Source organism: Hyperoodon ampullatus, assembly GCF_949752795.1.
Source record: "Hyperoodon ampullatus genome assembly, chromosome: 3".
In the NCBI taxonomy this organism is placed as follows: Eukaryota; Metazoa; Chordata; class Mammalia; order Artiodactyla; family Ziphiidae; genus Hyperoodon; species Hyperoodon ampullatus.
In genome coordinates this window covers 63,986,660-64,007,862 of record NC_136916.1, presented here as the reverse complement: position 1 = coordinate 64,007,862, position 21,203 = coordinate 63,986,660, and the positions used below count along the sequence as shown (strand labels likewise).

The window sequence follows — 21,203 nt, the reverse complement described above, 5'->3', positions numbered from 1 at the left end:
CTTGGGAGGCCTTCCCAGGCTGAGTAGGAAGGGTGGGTCCTGAGGGGTAGGGTGAGGAATGGGGACTTTGCTCCCAGTGGAGAGGGAGAAAGCAGAAGGCAGATTGGAGCCATGGATGAGAAGGGTCCTGGGGCTGGCCTGGGGCAGGGAAACAAAGCCAAGATAGGATAGGGGTCCCTGGAATTTGAGGCATGCTGTTAGCACTTATGTGGGGCCAGCCCTCTGGTCACCCCAGTGGGCAACCCCAGAGGAAGTAGTCACATGATGTGGCACTTCTCAGCTGATTGCTTGAGGTCCCCCAGTGTGGTCTGGGCCTTGTCCTTAAGTGAGCCAAGGTCCAAGCCAGGGAGACTGGCCAGCTGCCCAAGGACCGAGGCCCTTTCCTCCTCCTCCTCTGTGTCCTCCTCAATCATCTTGGCCAGCTCCCGGGGCAGCTCCACGTCTCCACCTGCCATCTGGATCTGGCTCTCATCTGTCTCGTTCTGAAGGGAAGAGGAAAAGGGGTGGGGTGGGGTTGGAGGTCTGTGAGAACCCAGAGTTGAGTGGCAGGGAGGAGGCCTGGACTGGGTTCCAGGCCCCAAGATTCTGGAGCTCCATGTTCCAGTGAGCTCAGTCCCCCTCCCCCATCCCAGGATCAAGCTTTTGACGCTTGGATATGGAGACCTTGCCCTTTTACATCTTACTTCACTCTGAGATGCTGAAGGTAAGACACTAGCATAGTGAGTAATGACAACATGAAAATCCTTCAGAGTCAGACTGAGTCAGCTAAGTCGTGTGTTGACTATCGTTAACTACACTGAAGGATGTTACCAATCACAGTGATGGGTTCCATTCACCAAACACCTATCCTGTGGCTGACACTGAGCGGAGTGCTTTTAATTCTCACAACAACCCTGTGAGGAAGGTATTGTTTTCTCCATTTTACAAAAAAGGAAATTGAGGCTCAGATAACTTAAGTAACTTGCCCAAGGTCACACCAGTAGGAAATGAGGGAGCTAGATTTAAACCTATGTCCCTGATTCCAACATCTGTGCTCTCCTTGCACAGCACCTGCCTACTGATTGTCATTGCACTTCCCTGTCCCTTTGGGGGCCCTGGGGCTTTCCACTTTATGTCCTACTCAGTTACAGCTAAGTCTTCTCTCTCCTACTGGACTCAGTGTTCCCTGATGGCAGAGTTGTGTCTGTTATATGCTTAATGCGAGCATCGGAGGAATGACTCCATTCCTAGCTGAGTTTAACTCTCCCTTTGAGAGACTTTCAAAAGACTAGTGTGCTGTGGGGAGTCAGAGGCAGCCAGGGGCTCAGTAAACATTTGATGAGTGAGTGAATGTGACATTCACATATCTGATCTTCCAATTCAAGTGGAAGATCAAGGTCAGGTGTACCGTAGCCTGTGCTTCTGTTTCTCTTCAGAGTCTAGCCCAATTCTGGGCACTGGGAGTGGCTTGTGCCTCAGTTCCCTCCTTAGGCAACAGGAGTAAAACACTTATATGGTCATCTGATGCTGCAGTACCTAGGGGAGACATCCTCCTGACTGCTTGGCCAACCAAAGGGCTTCCTTTGCTCTCTGCAGACAGACTTCATACTCTGGAAGGCAGCAAGGGGTCCGGGAGCAAGTGCAGGCTCAGCTTGCAGAGGCTTGATCTCTGATCCCAGTTCCATCACTCGCTGGCTGTATGGCCTTAGCCAAGTCCCTTAATCTCTCTGAGCCTCAGTTTCCTTATTTGTAGGTGTGGGTAGTAGCTACCTGGCAGAGTTACTGAGGGGTTAGGTAAGGGTGTGAAGGTCAAGTGCCTGGCCCACAGAAGGTGCTGCCTTCTTTCCACCCACCTCCCTCCCTGGGTGTTCAGAAGCCCCAAGAGATTTTACCTGCGGTAAAATCTACTGCCTTCCAACTCTCCATCTGCCTAGGCCTGACTCTGGGTTGGGTGAGTGAGGGTTGGAGGAGAGAAGGGGCCTGGACTGGCTCCAGAAACACAAACCTATCAGTCCCCCGAGGACTCGACTACCCCTCAGCGCCAAGCCCTGGACCTTGGCGGGCTCCAGTTAACAGTGAATGAATGAACGAGTGAGAGAACCCATGAGTTAATCAAACACTCCCTGAGAACTGTGGTGCCGGGAGCAGGGCAAAGAGTCCGGAGCCCAGAGCTCAGGGGTCCCGGTGGTGCCTTACAGCCCGGGCTCCTAAGCTTACCTTGGGCAGCCGGTATTTGTCTCGGAAGTGGCTTCGCAGCGTGGCCCGCTCTGCCTTCCTCTGCGTGAATTGGGCGTCCCGCTCCATCCTGTGGGGGCACCGAGGTCGGAATCACTGCCCGGGCTGAGAAAATGGGCGGTGTCTGTGAGGAAGGGGCGGGAAGGGTCTCTGGGTCCTGGCCGCAGTTTGCACCCCTCCTGCCCACGGGCCTGTATGTTGGGTGCTCGGTGCTCTGACCAGCCGGGATTAATCTTTACTGCCTCTCCCAGCTATCACAGAGCCCTTTATCGCCTCCATACCTGTCGCTCGACGGGAGCTATCGGGGCGTGGGTGTCTGTCTGGCTGTCTCTGCAGACCCTAACATATGTCCCTCGCGGTCTCCGACTCAGTCTTTTCCTTTCCTGACAGGTTGTGTCGTGTAGGGCGAAGTATTCAGGACAGACATGGGTTCGCGTCCTGGATCCACTACCACTTTATGTCTTTGAGTAAGTCACTTACCTTCCTCTTTTGTAAAATGGAGATAAGACTTTGCAACTCACAAAACTGTTATCACGATTAAGTGAAATAATAGCTAACATTTAATGATTTGCCATGTTCCAGGCGCTCCGCTAAGCAGTTTATGTGCATTAAGTAATTTAACCCTCATAAATATATATGGCATGTTTTATTACCATTGCCATTTTACAGAAGAAGAAACCGAGGCACAGAAAGGTTAAGTAACTTGCCTAGGGTCACCCAGATAAAAAGAAACGAAGCCAGGATCTGACCCAAACAGCCTAGCTGTGGAGTTCAGCCCCTAACGCCACTCCACCTCCCTCTCTGTCCCAGCGTCGTCCTCACACAAGTAGCCTCAATTATCTATGAGTGCCCCCATCTCAGGATCTGTCTCCATGACTGATTCCGCCTCAGCTGCACCGCTTTTCTCAGAGCCTCAGGCTCAGAGGAGCTCCAGCTGGAAGACACAGAAGGCTGGGACCAGATCGGATTAAGGGATTACTTGTTTCGTCAGAAATGCACGTGCCCTCACCTTGTCCCAGGCCCCTATCTCCCCGTCCCCCACTCCCTCTGGGCCCGAATGTGGAGCGGGGTTCTGGGTTTGAGATGGGATGGCTCTGAGGGCAGCCTAGAGGGCGCGTCCCAGCCTCTCACCTCGTCTAGAAAAGTAGGTGAGGGGCTCGGGGTCTGAGACTGCCCTAAGGGTGGGCCGCGCGGCCCTTGCGGGGTGGGGAGGGCTGCTGGAGCCAGGAAGGGATCCCACTCACTTCTCTTCCACCAGTTGCTTCTGGTACTCCTCATACTCCTCTCGGCTCATGCCCTGCGCTTCGGCGGCCGACTTGTCCCCGTCCCCCTTGTCCTCGCCGCCCCCCAGGCTCCCAGTGAGGTTCTTCAGCTGGCCGCCCACCATGGTCTTCACCATGAACGCCATGGTCTTCGCTGGCTCGGGCACCGGGCGCCGGGTACCACGCGGCGGGCACCCAGGCACGTCCGCGCCTACTTCAGCACTAGGGCTTACGGACAGCTCCTGCCTGCGGCAGCAGCCCCACGCTCTGCACCGCCCACCGCCCGCCCCTGTCCGGGCCCGCCTCCACCTCCCCAAACCCCTCCTCACAGGGGGCGGGTGGCATGCACGGGGCTGAGGACGCGGGACCACGTGCCCGCTCCTCACTCCCGCCTCCCCCACGTACCTCCTTCAATGCCAAGCTCCTCTGGGCACTGTTGCCAACAGATTGGGGCCGGCCGCGAGGGGTTTGGGGAGGGGGTCTCTCCCCAGGGGAACGAGCTGTGCTGTTACGTGCCCAGTACACAGCTCCCTATTCTCCCGCCCACTTCCTCCTCCCCCGGGTAGCCAGGATTTCAGCTGGGAATGCGAGTAGCCCTGGGCCCTCCCCAACCTTCTTTCCAACCCACTGCCCCAGCAGCTGCCCAGAGCTTGACACTGGGAAAGGGAGGGAGATCAGAGAGCAGGGAATCCCAATTATGGCTCCATGGGTTGCCTCTCAGAGTTCTGGGTCACGCGCCTGCCCTGCTGATCCCTGGAGCTACAGGGAGCATCAGGAGAGAGTTGTTCACGGTGATGCTGCCTGGGCTGGACCAGGAGGCACCACTCCTTGTTCTGGCTGAATCTGGGGACAGAATTATACACAGCTGTGACTCCATCTCCCACCATAGCCCAGGGTTCAAGGCCTGTGGGGTATCTGGTCTTTTGTCAGTCAAGCCAGTCCTTGGCCTCCTTGCCTGCTTGGAGCCCACTCTCAGCTACCATCTAGAAGAGGTTGCCTTCAGAGAGATTAAGGTGAAGCTGGAAGGTAAATGAGCATATCAAAGCATGAGGAGAGAGAAATCACCTTTAATAAGGTTGGGGCTCCCCAAAAGCTAAGGTGTGGGTAAGAGCTGGGTACCCAGAGGCAGAGGACACTGGCCAAGCTCTCCACCTCCCAGACATAGAGTGACTTCCTAGTGATGAGAAGTGGACATTTCTTCAGGGCGTTGAGGGAGGTCACTCATGTATGCTGGGGGAGAGGGGCTGCCTCCTCAGAGCCCCCAGGGTCCTAGGGACTTGTGGTGCAGTACTCAAAGGAAGGCTGCCTGTGGACAAATAGTCCTGAAGGTTCTTGTCCAGCTCCTGCTTGCTGCCAGGGAGAGAAGAAGTTTACTTGGGCTTCTCCCTTCTGGGCTCTTGAGACCAGGCTCCTTATATTTACTACACCCACCTCCCTACACTCACTGCACCATAGCACCCGCTGCTCTGGGGCCTTCTATGGCTCCCTTGGCCTGCTCCATCAGTACCACACTTTCCTCCTGGCATTCAAGGACTGTCCAGGTGGTTCCAGCCTTATGGCCACCATTGCACTCATATATAACACATAAGCCTGTCATCATTTCTGCCTCATACCTTTGCTGTTCTCCACATCTGCCGGCCATCCCATCTCCCACTGTGCTTTTAAAGCTCAGCACACTTCACTCCTCCTCCAGGACCATCCCTGTGCACACTGATCCTTGTCTTGAAATACCACCAACAAAGACTGTCCCGTTTCTAAGCTCCTTAGCACACCTTGCATCTCTAAGTGTTTCATTCATTTACAAACACTCATTAAGCAGAAACAGTGACCTCCCCCCAGCCTTTTAAATTCTCTTTGCCCAGTTTCACAAACTGGTCCCACCCTTTGCTCTACAGTATTGAACTTGCCACTTTTTCTCCAAAATATATATATTTTCATGCTTCCATGCCTTTTCTCATGCTTTTTCCTCTATATCAATGCCTTTACTTATCTTGTCAGGCTGGAAATCTCCTAGTGGCCTTGAGGACCCATATCAAATGTCCCTTCCAGGTGATTCCCTGATCTCCCCAAGCTGGCTCAAGTACTTTTTCCTGCACTCTTATAGCCCCTGAGCTTCCTGCCATCATGGCATTGACCACAAAGGATGTGACTGTCAGTTACTTGTCAGTTTCTCACATTAGAGAGTGAGTTCTGTGAGGGTAGGACCTAGATGGGACCAGCAGATGAGCAGATAGCAGTCTCTATTGAAAAAAATGGGTCCTAACTTGGGTGCTGCCAGCTGGTGGACCATGCAGGTCCCCCGCTGGGCCTCAGTATCCCCTCTCTCAAATTGAATGGCTATGGTCCAGACCCAAGAGATGCTAGGTAGGTGTGGGAAGTCCTGCCATGGGAAGGCCCACCTGAAGTGTACATAGCAGAAGAAGCCTGCAGTCTGGATGAGGAGGAAGAACAGGAAGATGCCAGGCTGCAGGCACGAGGAAACCCCTGGGGGCCGACCAGGTGGGCAGGAGTCCTTGGCTGCCGCTTTCTGAAAGGAGATGTTCTAAGATCCTGGATCAGCTTCTTACCCAGAAGGAGGGAGGGGACCTAGAATCTGGGCCACTGTTGGCTTTGTTTCCCTCTCCCAGTGTTGGAGTACCCTGACTCTCATCCAGGGAACTTGGAGAGAGGGCAGAGTACAAAGCTGCCTCCCCACCCCAGATCCCATGGCTCCATCTGTGGGAACAGCTGGGAGGGCCTGGGGCCTGGGATCTCCAGGGGGCCGAAGTCTCTAGAGATAAGCAAGAGAGAGAAGTAGAGCGCAAAAGGCAGCGTGATAGAGAGGGCAAGGAAAAGAGCAAGATGGGGCGGGACACAAGGAGGGGTGGACTTCACCACGAAGAAGCTTTGAATGATCTTGGGCACAGCCCATTCCCATCTATCTTCTGGTCATTGTGGAAGTTGGGCCAAGTGGTCTCCAGGGCCCTGCTAGTACTGAGAGTCTGTGGGACTCTCCAGAGAGCAGAGAAGGCAGAGAGAAGATGAGATCTGTGTGCCTGCATGCCTGTGTGCATGCACACACAGACACAGACACAGGTGTGCCTGACAGGAGTCCCAGGAGGGGAAGGCAAAGGCAGGAGGGGCCTGGGGCTGCAGAAGTGCTGGAAGAAGGGGGCTGAGCCCCACAGCCCTCCCTTCCTTGCCCCTCACCACTGGACCCTGCAGGTCCTTCTGCAGAAGGCTCAGGATCTGGGCCAGCTCTAAGAAATGATGCTTGGTGCCCACAGGCAGATAGAAGACCTGGGCTCTTGAGGCCATGTGAGCAGCTGCATCCCTGGTGCAGGGTGGAAACCAAGGGAAAGAGCTCATTATCCCCTCTGATTGCACCCAAACTGCCTAACCATTTCTCATAATCCCCAAAGGCAGCACCTGGGGGAGAAACAGACACCATCCATATGGCTCCTTTTGGGAACTGGTCTTTTTACCCAGAGCTTCTCCTCAAGACAGCTTTAGCTCAGAGAAGCATCTCCCTAAAGCTGTCTGTCTCAACCCCAGGCTCCCTGGGCTCTGCCTTCAGTCTCTGGCCCTCAGGGATTTAGATCCTCTTCCTCATCCCATCTTCCCTCCCCCAGGCATCTAGATGTAGGGAGGAGGGCTGGGGTTGGGGCGCAGCCACAGCATACAACCTGAAGCCATCCTCCTCCCATGGCATCAAGGCGACCCCCTGCCCCCAGGGCTCCATGGGTAACGCCAGAGGCCTGACCTAGAGAGGGATGCTGGGAGGCCGGAGGAGGGTAAAATGAAGTCATGGACTGCCCACCCCCCAACTGGGCCTGATTTTGGTTGTGCTCCCTCCAAGAACCCCATCAAAATGTTCCCTGCTGGGACTTCCCTGGCATTCCAGTGGTTAAGACTCCGTGCTGCCAGTGCAATGGGTGTGGGTTCAATCCCACATGCCGCGTGGAGTGGCCCAAAAAAAAGTTCCCTCCTTCCAGAAGCTATCACTGAAGGAAGGCTCAAATTTACTAACCCTCCTGGGGTGAGAATGTCTTAGGGAGTTGTGCTTAAACTAGGAGTTTCAAAATTTTAACTTGATTCAGTTAATTTCAGGTCAGTTCAACAAACCTAACTCGGCCCCTAGCCCCTCGCTATGCTCCAGACTTTGTGCTGGGTGCTCAGGAAATGATGAAAGGAATAAAGGACTAATGGGGGGGGGTCTTCAGGCAGAGAAGCCAAGTTGGTGGATGGGGACTTCTCCCTCTCCCCCAGGATCCTCATCTCCCTGTGCCCTTACCTCATCTCTTGCAGGTCTTGGATCAGAGTCCGCTGTCCACGGAGCAGGGCACTGACCTTAGCTGAGTCCTGCAGGAGTGCCAGCCCCTTCTCGAGGGCCCAGGGCACAGCCCCTCTCTTCTCAGAGTTCACCTTCCCCAGGGATTTGCAGCCCTCTTCCTTCTAGATGCCTTACCGCATTACCTGGGCCCTCCTCATTTGGGATACATTAGGTTTATCTGACCCTCTCCACCTGGGCTTCTGACTACCCCCTCCTCTCAAAGCCTCTCCTTGAGGATGGTGGTTTCCCCCTTGACAGTGGCCAATTGAGAGCTTTCTCAAAGTCCCTCCCCTTTCCAGAAGTGGTTCTGCCCCCAAAGGAGGCCAGTCCTCTCCTCCCCACTTGCCCCAGGGCACAGTCAGCTCCCCGTGCTTGGGCCCTTGTCTTAACGAGTGACCTGGAGAGTTGGCCACTTCTCTCAGGGGTGGGTAGAACCTGGCAGGGGGAGTCCTGGGCCTGGCAGTAGGATCAGGGAGACCTGGCCTTGGAGTGTGGCCTCCCTCCCCTCTGCCCCACTCCAGCAGCCCAGCCTCAGCTGCTCTGTCCTGAGGACATGATTCAAACCTAGAGCTGCCAGAGCCCAGCAAAGCTCACAGGAGCCACTGACCTCTTCTGCCCAGCATCTAACATCTTGACTGAGCTCAGCACTCAGGCCCCAGGCTGGGTCTGCCATGGGACATGACTCCCCAGGGGAGAAGCCAGGATGGCAGTGGAGGGGAAATGAGGATTCTGGTGCCTCTGAGCATTAAGCAAGCGTATGTGAATCAAATCACACGTGGAGCTACATGCAAATAAACACCCGGTCTATTTCTGTCACTTGTCTGGAGACCCACATCTAAATACGTGGCAACTCCTTTCCCCAGCCCCAGCCGTGGGGCTCTGTGAGCTTTTGCTTGTGCAGAGCCACCCTCCTGCCCATTCCCCTGCCTGGCAGGTCCACCCCATCCTGTGACCTGCAGCATTTCACCGCTGCCCTCCTTTCCCTCCAGACCTTGGGGGAGACTAGTTTCCAAGTACGGTGCTTGCTCCTCTTTCTGGACAGAGGGAGCGCACTGGTGCCATCAGACCCAGTGCCTATGGGGCTCGGCTTCTCCAGGCCTGCAGGCAGACCCTTGGATGCCTGAGGGGCCACTCACCCAGGCTCCCTACGGCCTGGCCTGGCCTGGGGACACCAGCTGCTTCTTCCATTGCCTCTCAGCCTGTGCCAAGTGCTTGGAGAGACCCTAGAGAGCCTGCAGGATCTGGCTGTGTCTGTGCAGTGTCTCCTCCAGGTCAAAGCTTCTTTCCCCTGGGGACTGGGGCAGAGCTGGGACAGGCAGCCGGCAGCTGGGGTGGGGCAACAGATCCTATCTTTCGAAGGCTTCTTGGAGGGCCAGAAAGGTGTGGCTTCTGCCTCCAAGACTCTCCCCTGGAAAGAGGTGTTTTGGTGGTGGGGCAGGGACAGGACACATCACCTGGGCCCCAGAGCCTGCTTACATATGGCCTCCTCAGGCCTCCATGTCCCCACTGGTTAAAGGACTCCTGGTTCAAAGGGAAGAGGATCCTGTGACCCTCAATCGGGCCCTTGCCCCACCTGCCCGTTCCCTGAGTCCCTACCCTTTTCCTGGACTTCACAGTTCGGCTTTGGAATCATGTTCTCCTTGGTGCCCAGGCAGCCCTTCCAGCTGCCTTGCCAGGCAGAGCTGCTCTGTCTCCAGGAAGGGCTGCGGGGGAGGCTGCAGGAAGAAGATGAAAACTTAGGCCCCAAACCCATGGAAGATCTGGGGGCCGGGGAGTCTCCTCACAGGGCCTCCCACAAGCCCACTCCCCCTCCCTGACCAAACATTCACCCCAGCATGGGAAGACACCCCCGCGACGCTGGTTCTCCTTCCCATACAGCTGGTTCTCCTTCCGCCACTAGGCCCAGAACTTTCCAGTCCTCCCAGCCCCACTGCACTGCCGACCCTCACACCCTTCTCTCCTGCTGAAGCCCAGACCCCAGCAGCTCTCTCAGGCCTCAGGCTTTTGTCCATGCCACTCCCTGTGTTCTTTCAAGCTCATCTTTGCCATGAGGTCTTCCCTGCTCTCCTGGCTGGTTAGGACCCCTCTGTGCTCCCATAGCTCCTAATCAGGCTGGGAGGTCCTTGAGGACAGACAGGGCCTGGCTCTGGGTCACCTCTGGTCCCCAGCACTGCCTAGCACAAGACTTGGCCTGAGCAGAGCTCCATGAGCAGGTAGAGATAAGGGTTGGAATGACAGGTCTGGTAGCTGGACATAAGCAGAGCATCCGGGGAGGGGAGGGATCCCTGGGCTGCCTCTCCCCCAGCCCTACCCCCAGGGAAGGCCCAGGGCCAGCGTTACCTCTGCACCCAGCTCACGCAGACTGAAGGTCAGGAAGGACAGGACATCATGGTCATCTGGAAAGGGGGGTAGAGAGGGAAGGTAGCTCCCACCCGGCAACTCACTCACTCAGCCCTCTCTCCCCAGCCTCCATTATGTTCCTGGCAGGCAAGAGATCTGGGTGACTTTGGGCAGCTCTGACCCTTGTCTTGTTCACTTCATGGGAAAGGCGTGAGGATCAGACTAGCAGATGGGTGGGCTGTGAGGGTTGACCCACACACAGAGCCAGAGGGGGACCCCCAGTGAGTGAGAAAACTGGACAGTCCTGGCCTAGAGCCGTGACCACAGGCCGAGCAGCACCCTCAGGCCCAGAGCCTGGCTGCTGCTGGCAGGAGCCACCACACAGAGGCCACCTCCTCCGCATGGCTCTGACCATGTCACTGTCCTCCTCAGAAACCTTCCATGGCTCCCCAGCACCCAAGCCCTGTCATTCCAGGACTCCCACCTCTGGTTGCTCCCTGCTTTCCAGCTGAGTTCCTCTATGGGTTCTCTGTTATATCACATCCCTTTGCTCCATTTCTCTAAATGTCCATTGTGGCTGTCCCTCTTCCTCTTGCCACACAGCTCCCAGCTAGGGGCCCTCACCTGCCAGGGTGCTGGTGGCTGCTGAGACCCCAAAGAAACCTCCACGGGCCAAAAGCAGGGACCCCACATCGACACAGATCTCATCCATGTCGCTGGGAGTGAGGACACCTGAGGGGCACAGAGGGCATGAGCCCCTTGCAGAGGAAGCCCACTCCTCTCCCCTGACCCCTGGCAAGGGGATCGTCCCCACCTGACTCACTGGCTCCCCTGGCCCGGAAGGCGGGCAGCAGCTTGGTGTCAGAGTGGTGCAGAGGGTCTCGCACACCCGGTCTCACGCCAGCCCTCCCAAGCATGTGCTCAGGGCCAGTTAGGAGTCTGTGTAGGGAGGAGGATCCCTGGGGTGTTGCCTGCATGTGCCAGGGACCCTGTGTGGGGTCACAGGTGTGTCTGCAGGGTCATGGGCATTCATAAAGCTCCGAGCCCTGTCATCTGCACTCCCTGCCTGGTGGACCCACAAAAGCAGGAGGGGCGACTCACACGCAGCCTCTGCCCCCAGTAGGTGATCCGTGCTCTGAAGGGGTAAGGCCGGTTCCGGAAGTCCTGGTGGCAGAAGCCCAGCACCTGGCTGGCTCCATCCCTTTGGGCGCTTGGAATCCAGCCAGGCCGCACAGGACCCAAGGCCTAACCAGCAGGGGTGGTCCCAGAGGCCGTTCTGCCCGGGCCTGCAATGCCACCCACCCCCACTGGTGCAGGACCTGTCCTTGCTGTCTAGCTCGAGCCTCCCTTGCTCTCTTCTGCTCCCGTAGCAGAAGAGAGGGGAGCGGGAAAGCAGGCCTTGCCTGGCGGAATGCTGGGACTTGGCCCTCCCTGGGACTCCTCCCTAGGGGGCAGAGCCTGGACCAAGAGTGGGGTTTCCACCCCCAGTCCCCCGGGCCTCGTCCCACAGGCTTCCCTCTGGGTACGGCTTCTCTTTCCTCTCCCTTCTGCCAAGCTTGGCCTGCAGCAGGACAGACAACATGAGACTCATCCTAGCAGCCAAGGACAGTATGACCAGCCTGCCTCCCCGCGAGGGGCGGTGCCGCTAGCTCTGGGTGTTTGTTAGAGGAGTGTTGAGCCCGAGACGTCCTGAGTCTCTCAGAAGCTCTCACACCAGACAGCCTGTCACCACTGCCTTCAGCCAAGAGGGAGGCGGCACGGGGCAGGGGAAGAGCCATGTGACCTGGGGCAAGTTACTTCACCTTTCCAAACGCGAGTTTCCCCACCTTTAAAATGAAGATAATAATTGAGATTCTCTCATAACATTGTTATGAGGGTCAACCAAGTAATGAATGTGAAGTACTTGGCGCTGTGCCTGGCATACAGTAAGCTCAGGTCATAAACGTTAGCAATTATTCTAATTGTTACGAGCTAAGGGATGTCTGCCGAAGACAATGATGAACTGGCCCAACTACTAAGGAGGCAGCCTGGCTGAGGAGGGACGGGCAGCCACGTCATCTGAGAGAAAGAGACGGTGCAGGCAGGCAGGCAGGCAGGCTGCTGGTGTGGGAAAGGCGTGGACACTCCATGGGCAAGTCTGCCCTCGTATCTCAGCTCTGTGCACAACTGTGTGACTTGGGGCAAATCACCTCCCCTCTCTGGGCCTCAGTGTCCTCACCTGTAACTGGGCACTAATAATCCCCACTTCTCAAGAGTGTCAATATGAGATGACGTGAGTGAAAACACTGAGCATGGGCCCCACCCCGCATCATTTCTCTGCTCCCACTGCCTGGGGCTATTGGGTTGAATGAGTTGAGGACTCAGTGGGTGGTTCCCAGGAACAGCAAGCAAACTCTGGTCCCAGGCCCCTGGAGGAGGAGGCACTGCTGGGACCTAGTGGGAGGGAGTCCCAGGGCAGTGCCATCAGCTTAGATGAGAGACCAGAAAGGAGGGCAACGCCCTAGGAGGGGGGGCTCCCCGCCAGAGGCCAGGGCAGGGGCGTGGTGGGCAGAGCGGGTAACCGCCAAGCCCTTCGCAGCGCAGGAGTGGGGTGCAGGGCAGGCCAGGCGGGGCCTTACCCAAGCGCCTTGCAGGGGGTGTGCCCATCGCTGGCCAGCACACGGATGGCAGGGCTGTTCTGTGTGGGAGGTGACAAGCAGTCTGAGCCACGGGCACAGGGAGGAGGGTGAGGGTGTGAGCGGGATGGCGGGCAGGAGACCATGACTCACCTGGGTATCCTCAGCCGAGGAGTCGAAGAGGATCCCAATGCCGTCCCCCGAGTCCAGCGCCCCCAGGACAGAGCCTACTTGGCCCCTGCCCCAGGTGTACCACAGGGCCTGCGGGTCCCCAGCTGGTCAGCTCAAGGGTCCCTGCAGGACACTGGAACCCTGGGCTCACCACCAGCCCCCCTGACTCACCCCCTCTACTGGACCTTGTTGGGGCCACTCACCATGCCCTGGGCTCCCCGGCGCCCTGGCCCAGTCACCCTCATCTGCGTTTCCACCTCCCAGGCAGAGAAGAGGACAGGGGTCCTGCTCCACATGGCGCCATTCCGGTTCCGCATGGCTGGGGCCAGCCGTACCTCCTCCAGGCCTGGGATGGCATCTGCGGACCAGGGCAGCTCAGGGCCTGGGCCCCACCAGCCCCAGTTCCCCCATCATTCTCTCTCATTGGACAAGGCTGGGCTCCAGGAGGAGGAAGGAGGTAACATCACAGCCATTAGATAACAGGCTGGCTAGTCTGACACAGGAATCCACCGAAGAAGTGGGACCCCAGCACGGCTGGATGGGCCTTTGCCAGGGGAGGGCAACGGAGGCCAAACCCACACAGAGCACTTTCCCCGCATTCTCATGTAAGCCTCGCCACAGGTCTGTGTGGCCTGCTTTTATAAGACCCCCTTTTATAGATGAGGAAGCTGAGGCTCAGAAAAGTTAAGGAACTAAGTGAATTGGAACTCAGCTCCGTCTGACTCCAAAGTACAAGCTTTTTCTGCCACGAGAGATATTTGTGTCCAACCCTTTGTGTTTCTCAGATGAGGAAACAGAGGCCCTATGAGGGAAAGGACATGCCTGAGACCACAGAACGCAGTGGATCACCTGGAGAGAATAACCACGTGGAGGGTCAGGACGCTAGACCCTGAACAGACACTTGGGTGTGTCCAGACGCGGCTGGGCCTTCCTGATGGGGGCACCTAGGGGACATCTCAAGGTAGGGAAAGTATGAAAGCAGGGGTGGGAACTGTTCTGCAGGACTGAGGAAAGGGTGAGGGATGGAGTGAGTGTGAGAATTACCACTGGTGCGGGCGGGGTGGGGGAGGAGGGAAGAAAGGGGTGAGAAACTGAGGCAGGCTTGGCAGGAAAAGGAGAAGGGCGATCAGAGGGCCCGCCCCTGCTGGCTCCCCTCCCCTGCGGCCTGCCAGCCTGGAACCTGGCCCAGGGCCCAGTCCCTGCCGGCCGTTCTAGAGACTGATAATCCAGCCTGTTTGCTTGGCAAAGGCCAGAGCTGGGGGCAGGGAGGCTCAGAGGCTGCAAGGCCAGGAGTGCTGGAGCCCTTGGGAGCCACCACTGCCTCTGGAGTGGCAGGCAGGAGGCAGAGGTTGCCCACACCTGCCACCCTTCTGTGCTCTGCCTCATGTGGATTGTTCATGGGACCTCCCCCTAGACTATGGGCTCCTTGAACCAGACTCAGCCCTGTGTCTCTGGGCTGGGCACACAGGGCATGGGGTGAGTCTGATAAAAGGAGGAATGAATGAATGGACAGTGAGCATATCACTGGGTGACCTTGAAGAATATACCTCTGCTCCCCTATATGGCCTGGCACACCCCAGACTTGGCATGGCCCAGGGCAGTGAGTGTGGCATGGGCCTTGCCATCCTGGCCCTCAGGCATCCTGGCCCTGAGGCAGGGCCTGGCTCGGGGCTATGAGGAACAGCCCCCTCCTTTGCTTACCTCCTGTGTCTCTGTGAGGGAGGACTGGGCCCAAAACCCTGCCGAGAGGGCCCGTCTTCTTAAAGGGATATTTATTCTGGTCTCAGTTAGGAATCATGCTGTTTTTCAGAAACTTCATCTCACAGACACGGAAATACACAATGGATCTGCTTTCTCTCTTTGGTTTGTCTGCTAGGAGGCTCTGAATCAGATCCATGGCCCAACTCTGAAGGGTGGGCAGACTTCACAGCATATGTTTTGGCAAGAAGCCACATTTTTGGACTCATTTCAGGCCTCAACCCTAAGTCTTATTCTTCTTGCTCACTCCTAATTTAAACTACTCTCTTTTGCATAGGTCCTTATAAGTCCTCCAGAATCTTTTTAGAACAAGACCAAGCAGAAGAGAGATTCTTTGTAGGTCCGGATTTGGAAGGCCCTGGATACAAAGTATGGGCTAAGATGCTCTCATGCTTGCTTCCACCCAACAAACATACAGGGCAGTGCTGGGTCCCTCTCTGGCAAAACAGCTGGCCATGGGGATGCCTCCCTCCAGGCAGCCCCCTAGTTCTCTTGGACAGCCACAGACCCAACAGCGTGGAGCCAAAGTGTAGGTTGGTGCTGGTCCAAGTTGCCTGGTGTCTGTGTGTCTGGGACTCAGCCTATGAACGTGTGTGTGTGTGTGTGTGTGTGTGTGTGTGTATGTTCACAGGTCCAAGAGGCAGGGTGAGGGGTCCTCTAAGGAGGGGTAAAAAGCGAAGAGAGGGCTTCCCTGGTGGCGCAGTGGTTGAGTGTCCGCCTGCCGATGCAGGGGACACGGGTTCGTGCCCCGGTCCGGGAAGATCCCACATGCCGCGGAGCGGCTGGGTCCATGAGCCATGGCCACTGAGCCTGTGCGTCCGGAGCCTGTGCTCTGCAACGGGAGAGGCCACAACCATGAGAGGCCCGCGTACCGCAAAAAAAAGAGAGAGAAGAAAGAAGCCCCAGGGCAAAGAAGAGGAGAAGCAGAGAGGAGAAACTGAGGCTGCTGGGTGGGGGTGGGGCTGTCGTGGAGCAGCAGACAGGTCTGGGAGGGGTCCTGGGCCCCTGGCACTGGCTGCCCAGGCCTGGCCCCATCTTGGGCAGTGGCTGGTACTGGCAGGCCTGCTCCCCACCAAGTCACAGCCATCCAGAGCTAGTCAGCCCCTCCAGTGTTCCACCCTGGGCATGGCTGGCCCCCTTACCTCCGTGATGGCTCCAGAAGGGTATTCCAGCCCCAAGCAATGCCAGCCTTGGTCCTTTGAAGCTGAGCTTGTACTCAAACCTTCTCTGAGGGGGGTGGCCCCACTCAGGGCTGTGAGGGTCCAGGAGTAAGAGGAGGAGGAGAGGCAGAGCAAGGGGTCCAGGCCACGGACCACCAGCATTGTGAAAGGATCTGGTATCCGGGCCCAAGGGTGGATTTGCAGCTGGGAGGCCAGGGAGGGCCTCCTGGGATGGGGCCATGTGGGGAGGAGCTGGGATGGGCCAGGAGCTGGGTTTTGGCACTGTCCTCTCCCCACCTGCCCAGCACAGACATCCTGTTCCTTCCAGGCCTGACCTCAGGCCCCACCCATCACTTCACCTCCAGCCTGACGGGCAGCCTGACCTCTTGCCAACCTGAGCTCTGCCCCTGCTCCTCAGCTCAGGCCATCCTTCTACCTCCCTTCTGCCCCAGCGGCTGCAGGGCTTCAGGGGTCACTGGGACGGGCCACCCTCCGCAGCTCTGACTTTCCTCCCTGCCTGGGATGGGCCCCTACATCCTGCCTCCTTCCCACAGATGGATGTCCCCACTGTCTGGCCATTACCTACCCACCCCATCCTTCCCTATCCTGCTCTCCCTGCTGCGATACTCGGCTCTCTGCCGTATTCCCAAACGCTCATGCCTCCAAGCAACCTGGTTTCCTCAACAAATAAAGTATATGAAAATAGAAAGGGAGTCTTAAGAGATAGAGTAAATAAATGCAATGCATAGACCTTGTTTGGAGCCTGATTTTAACCAACTAAATGGGGGAAAAATGAGACAATTGGGGGAATTTGAACAATGGCTATTTGATTAAATTAAGGAATTCTTGTTAGAATTTTTTGGAGTAATAATGGTATTATGGTAGTGTTGTTGTTTTTTTTCTTATGTCTTCTGGAGAAACATACTAAAACTTTATGGATGAATTGACGTAACATCTAGGATTTGCTTCCAAATATCCCAGAGCTTGAGGGGAACAGAGTGCGGATGGCACAGGATTGACCTTGAGCTGATAACTGATAAAGTTGGGTAGTGGGGACGTGAGGCTTCCTTATATTCTTCTCTCTACTTTTATCTGTTTGATAAGTTCCATAATAAAAAAAGTTTTTAAAAAGTCAGAAACCCTATGTTTCAAATCTCTTCATCCAAATACATTTTCGTTTTCTGGAGTAGCTCATTTGCCAAGATTTCTGGGTAGCTGAAGTTTTACTGTACTTTGTAAACTCCCAGTAGGATTAAGATTCTGAAGCTCCACAAAGTAATTAAAACCAAGGCTGTAAATGGAACATTTTAGGACACGCTAAAAGAAGAACTTCATTTCTCTACACTAAGCCCTCAGCTACCTCCACCTGCTCTCCCCCTTCACCTTCACAGCCAAGCTGTGGAAAGATGGGCTCCCCTCCAGCCCTGCTTCCTTGCCTCCCCCCAAGTCCTTCCAGCTCCTGCCCTCCCCACCTCCGCCTCCCAGGAAAACTGCTCCAGCAAGGCCTGATAATGCCCGTTCTCTGTGCCTAGCAGACAATTCTCAACACGGTCTCTGCAACGTGAAATGCTGTGGACACCCCCCTCTCTTCACCCTGCTCTAAGAACCCCTGCCCCAGGGCTCACCTGCCTCTCTGCTGCCCTGGGCCATCCCAGGAGCTGCTTCTTGGTCACTGTTCTCCCTCCCTGGCCCCTTACGGGTCATGTCTCTCCTCAGGCTCCACGTGCTACCTGGCCAAGCTCGTCCACGTCCATGGCTTCAAGCACCATTGCTGTGCCCATGATCCCCAAATCTCTACTTTCAGCCTGGCTTCTCCTGGAGCCACAGCCCCGAATGAATGTCTAACCCTGGAGTGGACCTCTCTGCTTGGATGTCTCAAAGGCCCCCAGACAACATGTCCAAACCAAACTCCTCTTCTCCAACCCCCAGCACATCCTCCTCCCAGGCTGAGGGGAAATGGGTGGCACCACCCACCTTAACAAGCTGGAGACTGGAATCCCCCCAGATCCCTTCCTCTGCCTCATCCTCGCATCAGCCATCAGCAAGCTCTTCAATTTGCTCCTGCCACTCTCATACTGTTACCTGATGCTTTAATCTCTCCAAGCCTCACTTTCCTTATCTGTAAAATGGAGATAATAGCGTATATCTCCAAGAGTTGTTTGGAGGGTTACGTGAGGTACTACATCCATTAGAACAAGGCGTGACAGAACTCAGCTCAGTAAAACACCAACTGTGTTCATCTTCCTCTCCACTTCCTACCAGCTTCCCCAGTCCAGGCCACCATCAGTCACCTCCTGTCTGGCCTCTCAGCCTCCCCACCATCTCCCTGTCTCCACTCCAGACACCACCACCCTGTTGCCAAAATCTTGGCTATCTGTGCACCGATGCCGAACAGAAATACGGAGACAGAGTTATGGAGGAGAAAGAGCGACTCATAGTTCTTGAGGCGCTAGACTACTGTGTTCCCTCTTTGCCTGGCAAAGAAATAAAGCCACTCTTTTTTTCTCCTCTGTAACTCTGTCTCTGTATTTCCGTTCGGCAGCGGTGCAGAGAGCCAAGATCTTGGCAACAACCTCCTCCAGCCAGACTGCAGCCAGAATGATCTTTCTAAAATGCAGATCTATGTCATTCTGCCCTAAATCCTTCAATTGCTCTTGGTCATCTTTGCATAAAGTTAAACTCCTTGAGGGGCCTGCAAAGCCAGGTGGGGTCTGGGCCCTGCTTTCTCCTCAGCCTCACTTGCTCCCAAACTACACCCCTTGGCACCTTAGCCTGGCCCCACTTAAGCACCTCACCGCCTTTGCCCAGTCAGTGCCCTTCCCTTGCCAGGATCGCCGCACCCCGTCCCTGACTGTTCTCCACACGTCTGAGAAGCGGCCCCACGCCCCCGTCCTCTGCCTCACGGGCTCAGTGCTGGCGGTGGGCAACATCCACCAGATTTCTGGGCACCGAGCTGAGTCCTGAGCGGATTCCCCCAGGTCTGTAAGCTCCTTAGGTGAGAACTCTGTCTCGCTCATCTATGACATGCCAGTTGCCAGTAGTTGCCAGTAGAGCACAAGGGAAGGATGAGAGAGAAGAAAGAGGGGGAAAATAAAAAACCATAAATCAGGGGAGAGAGGGGAGAAGTGATGAAGGAATGGGGGCAGGAGGGGGGCTCACACGCCACCAGGTAGAAGGAACATCCCGTTACGTGCGCCTGCATTCCTGCAGCGCCCCATCAGCCGGATCTTGCCCCTTTATTCTTGCTTGTCACACTTGGTGCAATTCTCCATTATCACGCCTGCCTGGCCCCTCTTGTGGCCTCATGGCCGCAGGCATCTTTGCATGTTTCTGAACCTGAACTGGCTTCTGGACCAGCTAGTGAGAGCCAATTGTCGAAGTCCACCCTGATCCCTGCTTTCAGTGAAGTCATGTTGGTAGCATGAAATCTACCCTGGCAGAGGGTACACCATGGACACTATACATCAGAGCTCCCTTCCCCCACACCTGCCCTAGACCTGAGTGTCAGACATTTACCAGTGCGCCACCGCGTGATTCCCTCTCCTCGGCAGTCTCACCAGGACAGTCCCTCTCCCATCGCAGACCCACTGCCCCTCACAGTCTGGATTCCAGCTGCCCGACCTTGCTCTAGGGAAGGTTCCACCTTCAATCACTACCATGACCTCCCCTCTATATTTTCCGCCTCCCTCTCAGTATGTGGACACTATCCCAAGGTAAACGTCCTTCCCTTTGGCAGTCAGATTTGCTCAAGCCTCTGCTGCCTTAAATATCCTCTCACCCCCTCTCCTCTTTTTTTGGGGGGAGGCCTCCCACTGTTGTGGCCTCTCCCGTTGCGGAGCACAGGCTCCGGACGCGCAGGCTCAGCGGCCATGGCTCACGGGCCCAGCCGCTCCGCGGCATGTGGGATCTTCCCAGACCGGGGCACGAACCTGCGTCCCCTGCATCGGCAGGTGGACTCTCAACCACTGCGCCACCAGGGAAGCCCACCCCCCTCTCCTCTTCATTACAGCTAGGTTCCTCCAAAGATTGTCTACCTCCCCGCATTCCTCGCACCTCCTCTAGCCATTGTGATCTGGAATCCACCCCCAGCAAACTAAGGTCTTGCTGAAGTCACCAGCAACCTCCTTGTGACCAACACCTATGGCAGGCTCCGTTCCCCTCTCCCGTGATTTCTGGGAAGCAGGGACCAGCTGGCTCCTCCCTCTCAGTATGCTGCTACCCACTCCCTTACCCTGCCGTTCATCCTTCTGACCTCAGCTTACATGCTGCCTCTTCTGGGAAGCCCTCCCTGATCTAGTCAAGGCCCGATTCCCATGATATACGTTTCTTTCACGGCACTTAGCAGTTTGTAATTGTCTATGCGATTATTTGTCTTCCCAGCTGTGAACTCCACGGGGCCCATTTTGCTCACTGCTGAACCCCAGTCCTACACACAGCAGGTATCCAAGTATTTGTTGTTGAATGAACAGTCTAGTTTTAGAAGAATGAGTCTGGCTGTGTGCGGAGAGAACGGATTCGGGGAGGTGAGGAGTGGCAGCACTGGGCTGTGGGAGGTGACGGCGCTGGACCACAGTGGGCCGAGGACCTGCAGACGTGAGGAGTACTGCCAAGTCAGAACTGCCTGGATTTCAGGGCTTGCTGGCTAGGAAAGGCGGCCGCGGAGTGCCAACAACAAGGGGAACCCCACCCCCACTGCCTGTCTCAGTGAATGAGGTGAGCCTCCCCACAGCCCTCAGAGGCTCCGCACTGACCACTGGCCCTGGGGAACCCCAGGGGAGAAAATCCCATGGCTGGTCCGCGTTCTCCATCTGTGCCCCACAAGGTGGGGTGGGGAAGACACCCACCACCTTTGCATCCTCAGGCATGGGGCTGGGCACACATAGGGCTGGGGACGGGGCGGCAGTGCTACATCTTAGGCAGACTGTGAGAACCACCAGCGTATCTAGGTCTCCCCTTCCCCCTCCCACTCCAGATCACCATCTCCTCTGAAGCACGAGATGTTTATCCTGCCTCCTACCAAGGGGAGCCCATCTCCAGCTGGTCAGGCCTGGCTTTCTCCCCCGTCCGTGGCTCCAGCCCTCCTCGTGCTGAGGGCCTGAACAACACGGCAGGAGAGGCGGCCGGGATGCCCAGGCATCACCCTGTGGACGGGACCCAAGCCCGGGACGGTCTCAGGGACAAGCTGCCCAGCAGGAGGACACTGAGAGAGGCGGGTAGTGAGAGCTCTCCCATGGCAGACACAGGACACTCGCTCGTGCAGCTGACATAAGGCGGTGGCTACATCTCCCCGCGGTGCTCCCCACCCCGCCCCACTCACAGGGCAAGCACAGCCTCACTCACAGAGACAGGGGGATGGACAAGATGGCACGGG

The 21,203-nt window shown here is 56.5% G+C and overlaps 2 protein-coding genes across 2 annotated transcripts; both read right to left on the bottom strand.

Moving 5' to 3' along the window:
* Nucleotides 1–257: 257 nt before the first annotated feature.
* On the bottom strand, nucleotides 258–3,622 carry CPLX3 (complexin 3; the record flags this gene model as incomplete). The annotated part of the gene is made up of 3 exons (XM_079700719.1): nucleotides 258–482; nucleotides 2,197–2,284; nucleotides 3,459–3,622. The coding sequence occupies 3 exons, from the start codon at nucleotides 3,620–3,622 to the stop codon at nucleotides 258–260; spliced, it is 477 nt and encodes a 158-aa protein (XP_079556845.1).
* Nucleotides 3,623–4,693: 1,071 nt separating this feature from the next.
* Nucleotides 4,694–15,994, bottom strand: LMAN1L (lectin, mannose binding 1 like; the record flags this gene model as incomplete). Its single annotated transcript, XM_079699091.1, is given in 17 exon segments — nucleotides 4,694–4,826; nucleotides 5,876–6,003; nucleotides 6,654–6,789; nucleotides 7,750–7,817; nucleotides 8,925–8,933; nucleotides 8,937–9,011; nucleotides 9,015–9,076; nucleotides 9,385–9,440; nucleotides 9,442–9,503; nucleotides 10,129–10,184; nucleotides 10,753–10,860; nucleotides 11,208–11,329; nucleotides 12,747–12,805; nucleotides 12,897–13,004; nucleotides 13,118–13,272; nucleotides 15,815–15,956; nucleotides 15,959–15,994. Coding segments are annotated over 17 exon segments (1,515 nt in total).
* Between the last annotated feature and the right edge of the window lie 5,209 nt (nucleotides 15,995–21,203).